Consider the following 12716-nt stretch of genomic DNA (forward strand, 5'->3'; position numbering starts at 1 on the left):
CCCCTTCAAGCTGTCCTCTCGTCAAAGCTACCCCCCCAAAACACATAAACGTGAGCTGGTTGACAACTGCTAGATGTCGACTGTTTTGAGATTTGCTCGCTAACTTCTGGCGAGCATCTCTACTTTAATTGTGTACATCTACCCGGCTGAATAGTCACTGACGACCAATCATTTTATTCAGACTGAATAAAATGATTGGTCGTGTTTATTACAGTCGTGCAAGGGCCAGAGACACCGGCTTTCTTGTTTTTTAAACATTTTGTCAGATCTTTTAATTATTGAAGCTATCGAGTTGTGAGGATTTCAACAAAGTTTCCCAGAAGCACATTATCAACCCTACATTTAAAACATCTTTGTGTTTTGGACCATTTTTCAGACAAAACCACAGAGGGAGTGTGGGAGAGAATATTTTCCGACACATTCATCGGGTGAATAATCAGATTAATCAGTAATGAAATGTGGAATTGATGTTTGCAGCCCTCCTGTCGTGCATGAAGCTGTCCACTGTGTTTATCCGTCTCCCCATTTATAGGAAAGAAAGTGTCAAACTGAAACTATCTGCATGGACAGATATCACCAAAGAGAAGAGAGAATCTCTGTAACTTGGGTGAAGTGACCCTTCGGACAGATGGGGAGGAAGCAGAGTGAGACGGAGACGCGGACGACCAGAAATGTCATAAATAATGGGAAGGAACCGGACGTGAGTGAGAGGATGGCAGGACGAGCGAGTGGGAGATGGAAGTGAGACGGGGGGGCGCATAGGTGGAGAGGAGTATATGAAAACACCACAGGGAGCGCCGGGCAGATTGGCCATCTGGACCTTGGGTTGACAGCTTGACGTGAGCCGAGTGCAGCGGATGTGGAGCAAAAATCAGTGAGCGCGGCGGCGGCGGCGGCCCCCCCCCCGAGCCGCGTGACACATTCCACGAGAAGCGTAATTAGGGGCTGGTGAGCGTCACCGTGAAAACAGAACGGTCGAACGGGATCAATGTTCTGCTCTCTAAATTAATGAGGCTAATGTTGACGTGACAGACTCGTCACTCGCTGCAGATCTGTGGGATTTCACATGAAGATAAGGAAAATGCTTCTCACACACACACACACACAGAGTTTCAACACACAAAAAAATGATTAATGAATAGTTTAATTTGACCAATTCATATTGCTCACCAGTAAAGTCATTATTTTCATTATAAAACATACTGTTGAAAGTGAACAAAGAATACAAGTGCTTACTAAATATCAACAAATTCAAGGGGGGTTGGGGGGGGAAGCAGAAATTTACAATAGAAAATTAGCATTTTCCGACGTAGAAATATGATGATTTGCAGGTTGAAACAAAGAATTCACGACTAAACTCGTCTCAGAACGTAATTAAGAACGTCTAATGGACGGGGGGGCGCACGGCAGGAAACTTCTCACTTTCTCATTAAGGGTGGGGGTGGGGTGGGGGGTGGGGGGAGAGAGTCGGGGCCGATTATCGTCAGGAAAGTGAAGCGTGTGTTAAACATAACAAGTCATAAAAAACGTACAGCAGTGGATCAAAGTTATCTTTCAGACAAGAGCTTCCTAATGAAGACTGCCGTTGCGAGTTTTTGTTCACGAAGACGTACACGTTACACACATGAAAAAAAAGAAAAGCCCATTCGGTAACTAGAGCACTGCCGGAACGTGAGAGGAGGAGGAGTTGAGGCTTCTTTTGATTTTTCCCCGGGGAACAAATTCCGGGATCTGTCGCCCGCCCATGGTTTGGAGAGCCAAAGGCAGAAAAATGCACCGTTTGGCTCTTTGGTATTTGGTGTTGAAAATGGCAGAAACACATATTCATTAAAGTACAACATTAACAACATTACAACTGCAGAAAAAGTACAATTTACCCTCGATAGGAGCTTTTTCTCTTTTTTCTTCCCCCCCTTTCTTTTGCATCTGATTGCCGTTCCCTGTCCGAATCAAACCACATCGTCGAGGTGCGGTTGTGATTAGACACAAACTTTTAAAAAGAAACCTCAGCAGATGTCAATGGCTGGGCGATCGCCTGCTTCCCTGCGGTAACTTTCCCACACGCTTCAAACAATCTTCCAGCCGCTGACTTGGTTTCCAGCGGAAGAAGCGGGTTCCCTCTTCACTGACAGGTGCACAGAGAAAAACCAGTGAGTCGTAAGAGTTTCCGCTCCGGTGAGGCACATTTACATCATCCTGGCCTTTGATTAGTCTTTCTCCACGAAAAAAAAAACGCTTCATGTGGAATCAGAATATGCAAAACCCACTTCATGTTGCACACGGCCGTGTCAGCGCAGCGGTCGGAGCTACGTGTTCAGTGCAAACAATTCATTGTTCACTTTAGCATTTTCTCTTTTTAAAGCCTCTTGAAACTGTACAGTGTTTTTCAAGCGAAGCCGCGTTGTCCTCATGGAGACAATAACCTCTACAGTTTCCATGTTGCTCATCCATTAGTGCTCATGAGTGTTCTCCCAAAGGTCTGCTATTCACCACCAGGACTGTGTTCCCCACAACGTGTCCTTTTGTGTGGCGGGAACACGACCTGCAACACGGCTGATGATCGATGACCACAGGCCAAACGAAGGACGTTATAAAATCTTAACAAAAAGAAAAAGACGGTGTTATCTCCTCATCGCCGTCCTCCTTTAGCGTGAAGGAGCGTTCTTGAATTTATTCTCGGATGTGGATAATTGGAGTAGGATCCTTGTTCTCGTCACACGTGGCCCCTCCTGTATCCCTGTTTGGCCTGAGGCTAACGGATGGTAGGCACATCTCCCAGCCAGGCGCCGGGCAGGGGGCGCGGACACGTGTACTCGTTCTGCCGGGGAGAAGACAAAACACAGACAACGAAGTTAGAACCCTTTAACAGCTGGTGTGTCGCAGTTACAAGAGGTGGTGGTTACAATGTAAAGTTAATTACAGTGCCCAGTGATTTGATAACAGCACAATGGGGCTGCGACGGTGCCAGCGAAGCAAATTAGGGTGAGCAATTAAGCAGATGATGAAACATCAAGTGCTCAGATAGCTCAGGAAGGCTTTAGGTGGCGCGGCTTCCCCAGTGTCGGGCGCTGAAACAAGCTTTCATTAGGAAAATGTTAATTAAAGCCGAAATAATCACAAAAAAAAAAAAGAAGTTCAATTGAACCCGTCTACCTCCGTCACGTCGTGTCAGCTATTGTTCGCTACATTTGAAATTTCAATTATCCTCCAGTCGAGCGCTGATCCTGAACAGTTTCTACATGGATTCATGAAGAGGGATACATTTCCCTGTTTTACCTTATCAACAGATATTTAATGTAAAACGTCTTTTCTTCACTCACATCAGAGACATGTTGATGAACTGCATTTGGCCCCTGTGGTGCAAATACAGGATTATATTGCATTGAATAGAGTTATGGTTATTTTTTTATCTGATTTATTTCGGATTCTTATTATATTTCAACATTTGCCGCTGCACTGCTGAGTCAAACTGAACTTTCCTCTCTAGGCAATTTATGAAGGTGTATCTTGTATTATTTTATCTGAAGGATGCAGACGCAAATAATAAAGGCAACAACTCCTTTATGTACTGACTAGGTAGCAATTTAAAAACATAATGGTATTTTATTCAATACCTTTTTCAATAACGCTAAAATAAAATACCTGGACAAGCTGTTATTTCTTGGATTTATCACTGATGTAATGTGTAGTAACACCTCTTCACGCAGTACGAAACACATTCAGTGGAAATGATCTATCGTCACCTCACACATTTGCATCACTAGAAATTCCAAATTAGAAATCATGACAAGTGAATAATTCGGGACCTTTAAATGTCAGCGCTCTCGCACAGGTCACCTCGGCGTCGTGGAAATGTTGTTTCAAATTAATAAGAGACTCTGACATTCTGCTCCCATTTAAGAAGTGATCTCCACACTGACGGGGGGCACCGCCGCCGAGTATATCCCAGATTGCCTCTCAGCGTTTGTGCTTGGAAACTCTCTACTTTATGGCTTAACCTTTAAAAAAGAGCCTATTTGGGGACTTGGCTACAGGTAAAAAACCACGTTGCCTTAATAACACAAATGCTGCGAGTCTTGCCGGTCTAAGCAATTCTCAAAGCTTTCAGAATCTGCTCAACGTTTTTTTTGCTGCTCAGGCTGAGATTGTTGTCGATGTGAAAGCAGATCTCTGCGACGCGAGGCTCAGACGAGTGCGCCCAGAGCAGAACTTTGATTCAAACCTTATCAAACAAGCTGACAAGTCTTCACTCAACTCTTTATCTACCTCTCAGGTGGAGTGTGAGTGAAGTGCAGACAGCTGCGCACGTCGTCGTGCCTCGGACACTCTCAGCGGTGCACGCGCACAAGCATGGAAACAACTTGCAGCAAAAAAGCCCGGGCTGTGCTGTGTGCACACTCGCACATTAATGTCAAGTCCGATGAAAGCAGCACAAACGCTGAGGGATGCAGGCCACCGCAGGCAAACACACACACACACACACACACGAGTCTGTGCAGCTTCCTTGTTAGGACACTGCATTGACTTCCATTCATTGTGCACATACTGATCAGAGCTTCTCAAGGTCATGATGCCTTCACCAACCGATCGTCCTAAACCTTATCACTCCACCTTTATGTGTAAACCTGACCGTCTGGGTCTGGAGCCGAGAGGTCAGAAGGTGAATCCTGAATCAACCGCTACAAACTGAGGCTTCAAAACTTCAAAAAACACAAGATCAGAGACACTGAAACCACAAACCAGGACGACTGACAACCAGAGAGACTGAGCCTGAAAGTCTTAGATATGATTGAGTACGTAGGCGACATTGACTGATGTGCGCCGGCCAGTGCATTAGCTCCGGCTCCCCAGTTCAACTGCCCAGTTGACAGACGAGGCAGCGGGTGTCGTTGAGATCACTTAACTATAATTCACACCATTACAACTCACATCTAACACCACATGCTGTGTAACGGCACAGTAATTGATAGCCAAAATCAATGTGGCCCCATTGAAACCAGTAGTGGTGCAGGTGCTGGCATTGACAGTGTTGTTTATCTGGAATAATAAAGAACCCTGTGATTACACCAAACATGACAACTTGGAATATCTCTGTTTATTGTTGGTACTGTATTTACATATATAGACGTATATATTGGTTCATTTGACGTCTTGCTTTTACTCTCAGCCACGTTGGACCTGAATAATCTAAAAATCTAAATTCCAGACATGTCCTCGTCCTTCCTCGCTGAGCGGCTGCAGGATTGCTTCGCTTGAAAGACGCTGGTCACACGGCCGACTGTCGTGAGGCTCATTATGATGCGATTTGATGGTAGAATCTCACAATTTGAGTCGTTTCTGGTTTTTCCTTTCGTTTTGTTGCTCTAATGACGCACAACTCCACATATATCTGAGCTGTTGTTTGCCAAAACTCATTATGCCTCTCAAACACGATTGTCTTCAAGGGTCTGGCCAAATGAGCAGTGTTGTAATTCACTCTAGTGCTCGCACCTTTTCAAACGGTTACTTTGCAAACACTCATTAGCCGTTTGATGGCTCTTAGCCATAAGCTGGAGACTGAGCTTTTCTACGACACTTTGCACGACTGCACCGGATAGTTAAGGATGTTTTATTTCAACACACTCCGACAAAGCTCATCCCTTCTGCCCCCGGGATTCAAGACCTCCCGCTCGCTTCCTTGACGGGGACGAGAAAGACCGAGAGGAGGTTTTGTGTTTGACTGCTGCTGCTTTTTCAAGAATCTTTTCTAGGGCAACGTTCGTGGCCTTTCCACAACATCACAACCTGCATTTGAGGAATAACTTGTCCTCCTCCACCTGCCTGTGGCAACATCTGAAAATCCTGCTGACATTTCCACGAAAGGAGCACAAAAGCAGTTTGTCTCTAAAACGAAGGCCGAGGCAGCTTCCTCTGCTTTGGCCAAAAGTGGGAGTTTCTTCTCGCTGGCAAAGGCCCAGGATAAACTTGGAGAACATTGTGGTCCAGGGTTCTTCCTCACCACTAATTCAGGATGGCAGTGTGAGGTAGAGGTGAAACTTTTTGGTTATTACTACCGCTCAGGATCACAGAGCAGCCCTGTCACTGTCTCACACAGCAAACACCAGGAATACGAAATGCCAGGGCTAATGCGATGTCCAGTGACAAGCCAGCTGTCAGGACACATCTCGAAAATTGCAGTGTGATCTCAAAGTTTGGAGCGCGGAGCCGGATTTTAGTTTTACCTAAAGGACAAACACTCACTGTCCATTTTAGATCTTGTCACCTCACATACCCTCGAGAATGTTATTGCAAATATGGCATTTCTATGCAACGCGAGCTCTGAGCTATTGGAGGAAGAAGTTATGAGAAGCTGGCAGCTGGACAGCGTTGCCTTGATACTGGGAGAGGACTTGGCTCGTGTAGTCTCCACTGTCACAGCAGCAGACGCTCAAGGAGTGAAGTCCTCAGAGGGACTCGTCCCCTGTAGTGGTGAACATCACTTTGAAAAAAACAAAGTAAACTCTTGGAAGTTTACTATGTATTTTATGAAGGCTACAAGGATTTAATCAAAGTACATGCACGGCCCAAATACATCCTTTACACAGCTCTGGAGAATATTACTGGTCAGCACTCCCATAACCCAGTATTGATTATATTCCATAAGCAAAACCATATAAGGTTCTATAAGGCAGATCTACAGCAACTGCGCATTCTGGTTGCATGTGATTCGTTTCTTCTACTGCAGATCCGGTTTTTACTGCTGCATGAAAACTGTTCAAAGTCCAAATAAAGACTTTATGATATGTTTGTTTTTGAAAGCTGCTATATAGAAAGGCAATATTATATTGTTTATATTTATTTTTATATTACCATTGTTTCCCCTATGTCTGTCCGTGTATCTGTTTTTATTTGTCCCTGCTTGTATTTATATACAAAACTTTAATTTCATCGCTTCATCTCGACCAGGCCTCTCTGGCAGAACAGATATTGTATCCTAATAGAACCTGCTTGGTTAAATAAGGAATGAGATCTGATATTGATAATTAATTTGAAAACAAACAAAAGGTGCCACGGGTCTCGATCCAGATGTTGCGTAAATTTGAATTCATCAAAAAAGAAAATACAAGCCGACGTGCACTTTGATCCACTACTTTTATGCAAATATTGGAGGTGGAGGGCATCAAGATAAACAGCTGGGGGCAATAATTCTACAGTGAAACGCCATTAAACCTCTGAGAAAGAAGAGAGCATAAAGATAATGTAATTGAAAGAGTCGTTCAAACCTCAAACGGTAGAAAAATATGATGGATATATGGCGTTTACGTTTGATTTATGCGCCGCATTAATTTGAGTAATGTTACACTCTCCTCATCGCCCACACACACAAATACGAAGCGCTCGTTTGCCGCCAATTTCTTTCCCCCTCGCCGATCGTAATGGCAGCGTCGGCTGATGTTCGAGTCAAGATTGTTTCACCTTCTTCACGATTTATCCATCAGGTCTGTTTTCATTGCGTTTGGTCACATTTTACCAAACATATTTTTTGCAGTAATGTGAGTATTTCTTTTAATTTACACATAAAAATAAGTGGATGGAAACCGGTTGGGTCTGCAGGTTTTTGCAAAACTTGGCCTGTGATATGGCAGTTTTATTTATACATTGTGAATATGCCTGAGTGGTTGTATTAGTAGAAAAGGCATTAAAGAGCGCAAACGTCCGCCAAGGCCCCAACGGTCTCCTCGTGAAACCCCATTTAAATTCACTAGATCCAGTTTCTTACTTTGAATCGACACCATATTGCACAAACTCATAAATATCTGTCCGTTAAAAAAATTGTTCATCAAGATCCATGGATTCTTTTCTGAGAAATTAAGGAGCATGTTAGAGAAAGGGAACAAAATATTCCTGGATCTGCCTCCTGATCCAAAAATTAACTGGTTCTTCTCTGACCCACATCCCATCCAACCAAGTTTCATAGTAGATTTTGCTTAATCAAGCTCAACAGCAGACTAACAAACACATGAAGATGAGAAATTACCTCCTAGATAATATAACATATCAGCTAAAAGTGATCAAAATCATAATTGAAAGGCAAACATGTGCTGTCCTGCTATGTAGGAATTACCCTCCTGTGACGAAGCACTGGTTTTCTAAAGAACACAGGTTACATGTCCAGAGCGACATCCACCCCCCCCGAACGCCTTTATGTGATTTTAATTAGGACACTAATTAGCAGGATACAGACATAAGATCATTAGATTGCTCAGAGCCAGGACAGCTGGAAGTAACACGGACATATGCCAGCCACTCACAGAGTGATCACAAGCCTCCGACTCCACTCAGGGCTCCAATTACCTTGTTCCACTTCCACACCCCCTTTGTGTGAAGTTGCCATGTTCCCCCTTCTTTCCCTAAAGACCTGGGAATACAGAGGCTTTGTGAACAGTCAAGTTAACGACTCACCGGCTGCACTGCGACTTTGGAGACGACATCAAGGTGTGCGTATGAACACAGCTGCTCTCATTTCGGCCACGTATGTGCAAACGTGTGTGTTTGCGCGCCCGTTTTTAGATTCTACACGTCAGTTGAGATCATGACAGACACGGCTCAGCTCTAATCTCCATTTAGGATACAGACAAAAGGACAGATTAAAGCCAGGCTTATTCCTGTTTAAAGGAGAACAACAATTATACGAGGTAAAGTCTTCCGGGGGAGCTGATGCCTGAATAAGCTCTTGATCTCTGCAGCACAGATACTTAGTCTTTCTCCTAAGCTCTCGCTGACACACAAACACACACTCGGTCCCGTGTCTAATCGTGACCAAGTGACATTTCTCGCTTGAAGAAAAAAAAAATCTACGTATTGATTTACTATTGTTTGATGTCTCAGTTGCCGGTGAAAGAGCGGAAATCAAAGTGAGGAAAAAGACGTGGACAGACATCTGCAGGAGATGGTTTGAGGTAACGAGGGAGCCGCTCGCTGAGAACACGACAGAGTTCAGTGGGAATAAAAAAAGGCGAAGTAATGGACTTCCTTCACTAATGGTCTGACAAAAAGTCGTTCATCAAACACGTCTAATTTTGTTTTCGGCAAGGTCAAAGCAGCTGTGCCCGGCTATTAACGCAGAATATTAATGATGCCATGCATGTATCAGGGAAAATTAATTACGTGACTTGTAGGCTCCACCAACATATCTGTGGGATTTAATATTATTCTGCTTTTGTAATGCATCCCAGATCTCTTTTTAAATATATACATTTACTGTATAAACACATTAATATTAGTGCTGAGAGCGTGAATGTATGAATATATAAAGCAAGTGCAACATTCAGCATCAGCAGCATCAGCCACCATTGAGTTTAACCTGCTAATAGTCCGGTTCATAATGTGCATTTGAATCTACTTGTGTGAAACATCTTTGACCACAGACTTTTTAACTTTGCAGAACTTTTAAAAACCTCGAGGAAAGGAAAACTAGAAAAAAGCCTAAAATGTCTCTTTAGGAAGAGGCAGCATTTCTCTTTAACTCAAATTTATTTTTAATTGATAGCATGAAGATGTCAGTGTTTGAGAAAAGTCTAAATGTGTTTAACAGCTTGACTGTGTCCCCCCACACTATCTTCGTCTCTGACATCTCCAAACGTATTTCATTAGAGGAGAATCTTTACAGACTCGCGCGTTAAGTGGGCCAGAGAGAGTGAACCGCGCTGAAGGAACATCATCATCTGAAGTTAAACAGTGAGCGGTTCTGTGTGCGTGCATTAAGCATGAGATGCAAACCGCGGTGTGGAGGTAGAGCTGAACGTCTCCCAGAGGAAATCTCATACGCTGGAGTTGTAGCAGCGAGCATACGGAGCCCGTCCCTGATGAAAAGTCTCACATATTTATGTAAGTGCATGCACATGCATGTTTATCTGATCTCGAGGGTTATGATTTATGATGATTGTGATTCATGCAGGTGATGGATGACCACATCAGGAACAGCAGCAGACCCCCGACCGCATATATTCATCATGTGGCTCACAATAAAAATCTATTTCACATGTGTGGAACAAAGGAAACGTACATAAAACAAAGCAATCAATACGTTCTTGCCCTTGTTAGGACACATGTATCGTCTGAGGGATAATTCCCAAAGAGGTATTCTGCTCGTGTGCCGGAGGACGTGACCAGGGCGTCGTCCATTACTCGTGTCCTAACACCGAGCAACACAAACTGCCATGTCATTGAATTAATACCTCTTCCTGACGGAGTGTTTCCTGGGTGGAGCAGTGATCTCAGCCCCTGTGGTTAACAACATCATCAAAAATAATAAAGACTTTCTATGCCTTTGATTTTCTAGTGCCGCGTTGCTAGGCAACGTGTAGCTTAGCTAAAACATAAGTGGGCTGACATCAGCTTGACGAGGATATGCTGTGCCTGGATAACAGGTTTTTTTTTTAAGTCTTTCACCAAATCTAAAAAAGGGTTTCATCGTCACACAGGTTCAGTGATTATCGCCTCTGGAAGCTTGAAGTCACTTGAGATGGAGGAATACAGAAGAGTGTTGCCTCACGTACGACAGGATATTAAGAGGATCTTTTCAACGGAGATAAGCATCACCCAACTGTCCCTCTCTCCGTTTCCCCCTCACTCCCTCTTTCTCCACGTCTCTTCCATTATTCTCCCCCCCCCATCTCTTTGTTATCTGTGCAGGTGAAGACATGTCGGCCTCAGCAGTTCTGCCCACACTCTTCCCTTCAGCTGCAGGACACCTGTGCAAATTACAAAGGACTGATTTACTAATAAGTAGTAATCAGGTGCAGCTCCATCATTACGTTTACTATGGTTCCTCTGCTGCACATGCCAAAGTGTCCTTGGGGAAGACACTGAACACAAACACATCGACAAAAAGCAGGAATGCAAAAGCCACACAATGGAAACACAACCACAACGGACGTGACTGACAACAGGTGTTGCCGATGAAACGGTTCAGGTGCTTGGAGACAAAACATCTAATTTAAAGCTGCATCTGATCCGTCCAGGTTTTCACCAACGACAGCTCGCTTCACCCATACGTCCACGACTTGACCACAATAAGTTACTTGTGTCCGTTTCATTGCCGTTTCACTCACTTCTGCTGTTGTGCTTTCCATTCGTGCTTGTGTGAGACGTCACGGTCGCCGTAGTGATGAGCTGAGCGTATAGAAACACTGCAGGAATGTGACTTGCAACTTGAAGCGCTCGGAGTCATCAGTAAGTCCAGAAAAACAACGTATGAATCCCGTCCATTTACCGTAAATGCTACTGTGCTAACTTTGCACCTTTGCCACCTCTGTTGCGGAGCTTTGGTGAAACTGTGACTTTCGTGGAATGTGTGAGCTGGAGGGAACCTCCCACATCGAAATGAATCATGTTGAGTTAAACAGGAATCGTGTCAGTTGCTTGTCTGTGAGTCGGATGTGACATTAAATGGAAAGCAGCTGCTCAGAAAGGTCATAACTGCATCAGATCTACTGGCACAACCTGCCCCCCCCGACTGTGACATGTTGATTTGCACCTGCTCCCTTTTACACGTGTGAGTCAGACTTTCAGGCAAATTCAAAAAGCTAAATGCAACGAGGGATTAACCTGCGTGTTGCTATGAGGATGATGATGTGACGTTATTTGGGTTTGAGGGAAATCAAATGGAGGAGGACAGACCAACAATGGAGGCGGACAGGCAACAATTCAACGTGTGTGACTCACCAGCAATAAGCAGTGGCATTTCCCTCACCCACTGTGACCCACCAATTTTGAAATAAACAACAATTTTCTTTCCCTGGAGCCTTCCCTGGTTATGTGGAAAGCATCGGGGGGGGGGGATATCAGTGACGGGTCTGTGAAGTGCAGCTCAGGACCGTCGACTCCTGCAGAGGGCGACGAACCATGTGATCTACGCTCTCAACTCCGCACGACCTCGCACACTGCGAGGCTGCAGAGCCGGAGCTGGTTGAATGAGCCTCACCAGGCCGGCTGCAGACTCCTCCAGCCTCCGAGCTCAGGTAAACAACTCTGCAGCCGACAAGTCCGACACAGAGAGACTCACGAAACATTTCCCTTCCTTCAGACCAGCGGGACGGCGAACGAGCCTCGGCCTTGTCTGGCTCTCTGTCCTCTGTGAATACATGGCATCACCTTGTGCATAGTTTCATCTCGTCTGCTTCCTAGCTTGTCTGTCTTCTAGCAAGATTATGTAAAAAAGATCTGAACTGATCACTTTCTCAGGAAATCATGCATTCAAGTCAGACGTGCTGAGGTCTGGTGGTTTGTGCAGCTCTGTGCAGGTTGACAGAATTTTTTATTTTAAGAGCCAGACGGACTCCAGTGGGATTGTTTGGCCTTGGTGGAAGTTTTGCATTCTACTGATGGCGACTGTATTTGCATTAAACATAGATTATTTCCTTTATATTCATGTTATATTTTGCATAACAATTGTCATCATATCAGCTTTGCACTGTGCACACTTCCACTGCGGCATCTGTGTCAATCTGTATCTCTCAGGGTCCTGCTGGAAGTAGAGCGTCACAGGGTTTTCTGCTCTGGTCCTGTCTGCTTCCTCTTATCTCAGCTCTGGACATCACCTCAACACCTCTCTCCCAAACTAACACAACCTTTCTACAACTGTGTTTTTAATTTTAATTTGAATGAAAATAAGCTTTTTGTTCAAGGGCATCAGGCTTTTTATTCGGGAACAGTGGCTCATATGAAAGTAAAAG

The 12716-nt window shown here is 44.4% G+C and overlaps 1 protein-coding gene across 2 annotated transcripts in view; it reads right to left on the reverse strand.

Annotated features, from left to right (window-relative positions):
- Positions 1–2228: 2228 nt before the first annotated feature.
- Positions 2229–12716, reverse strand: part of lrrtm4l1 (leucine rich repeat transmembrane neuronal 4 like 1) — a 40261-nt gene continuing 29773 nt past the window's right edge. For both annotated transcript variants that reach the window (XR_004698879.2, XM_035184593.2), the window contains exon 3: positions 2229–2818. Coding sequence is in view for 1 of the 2 variants with exons in the window: in XM_035184593.2 (XP_035040484.1) it covers positions 2753–2818 (66 nt within the window). In the remaining variant the exon portion in view is untranslated. The remainder of the gene's footprint in view (positions 2819–12716) is intronic.

The sequence above is a fragment of the Hippoglossus stenolepis genome, chromosome 18, assembly GCF_022539355.2.
Source record: "Hippoglossus stenolepis isolate QCI-W04-F060 chromosome 18, HSTE1.2, whole genome shotgun sequence".
In the NCBI taxonomy this organism is placed as follows: Eukaryota; Metazoa; Chordata; class Actinopteri; order Pleuronectiformes; family Pleuronectidae; genus Hippoglossus; species Hippoglossus stenolepis.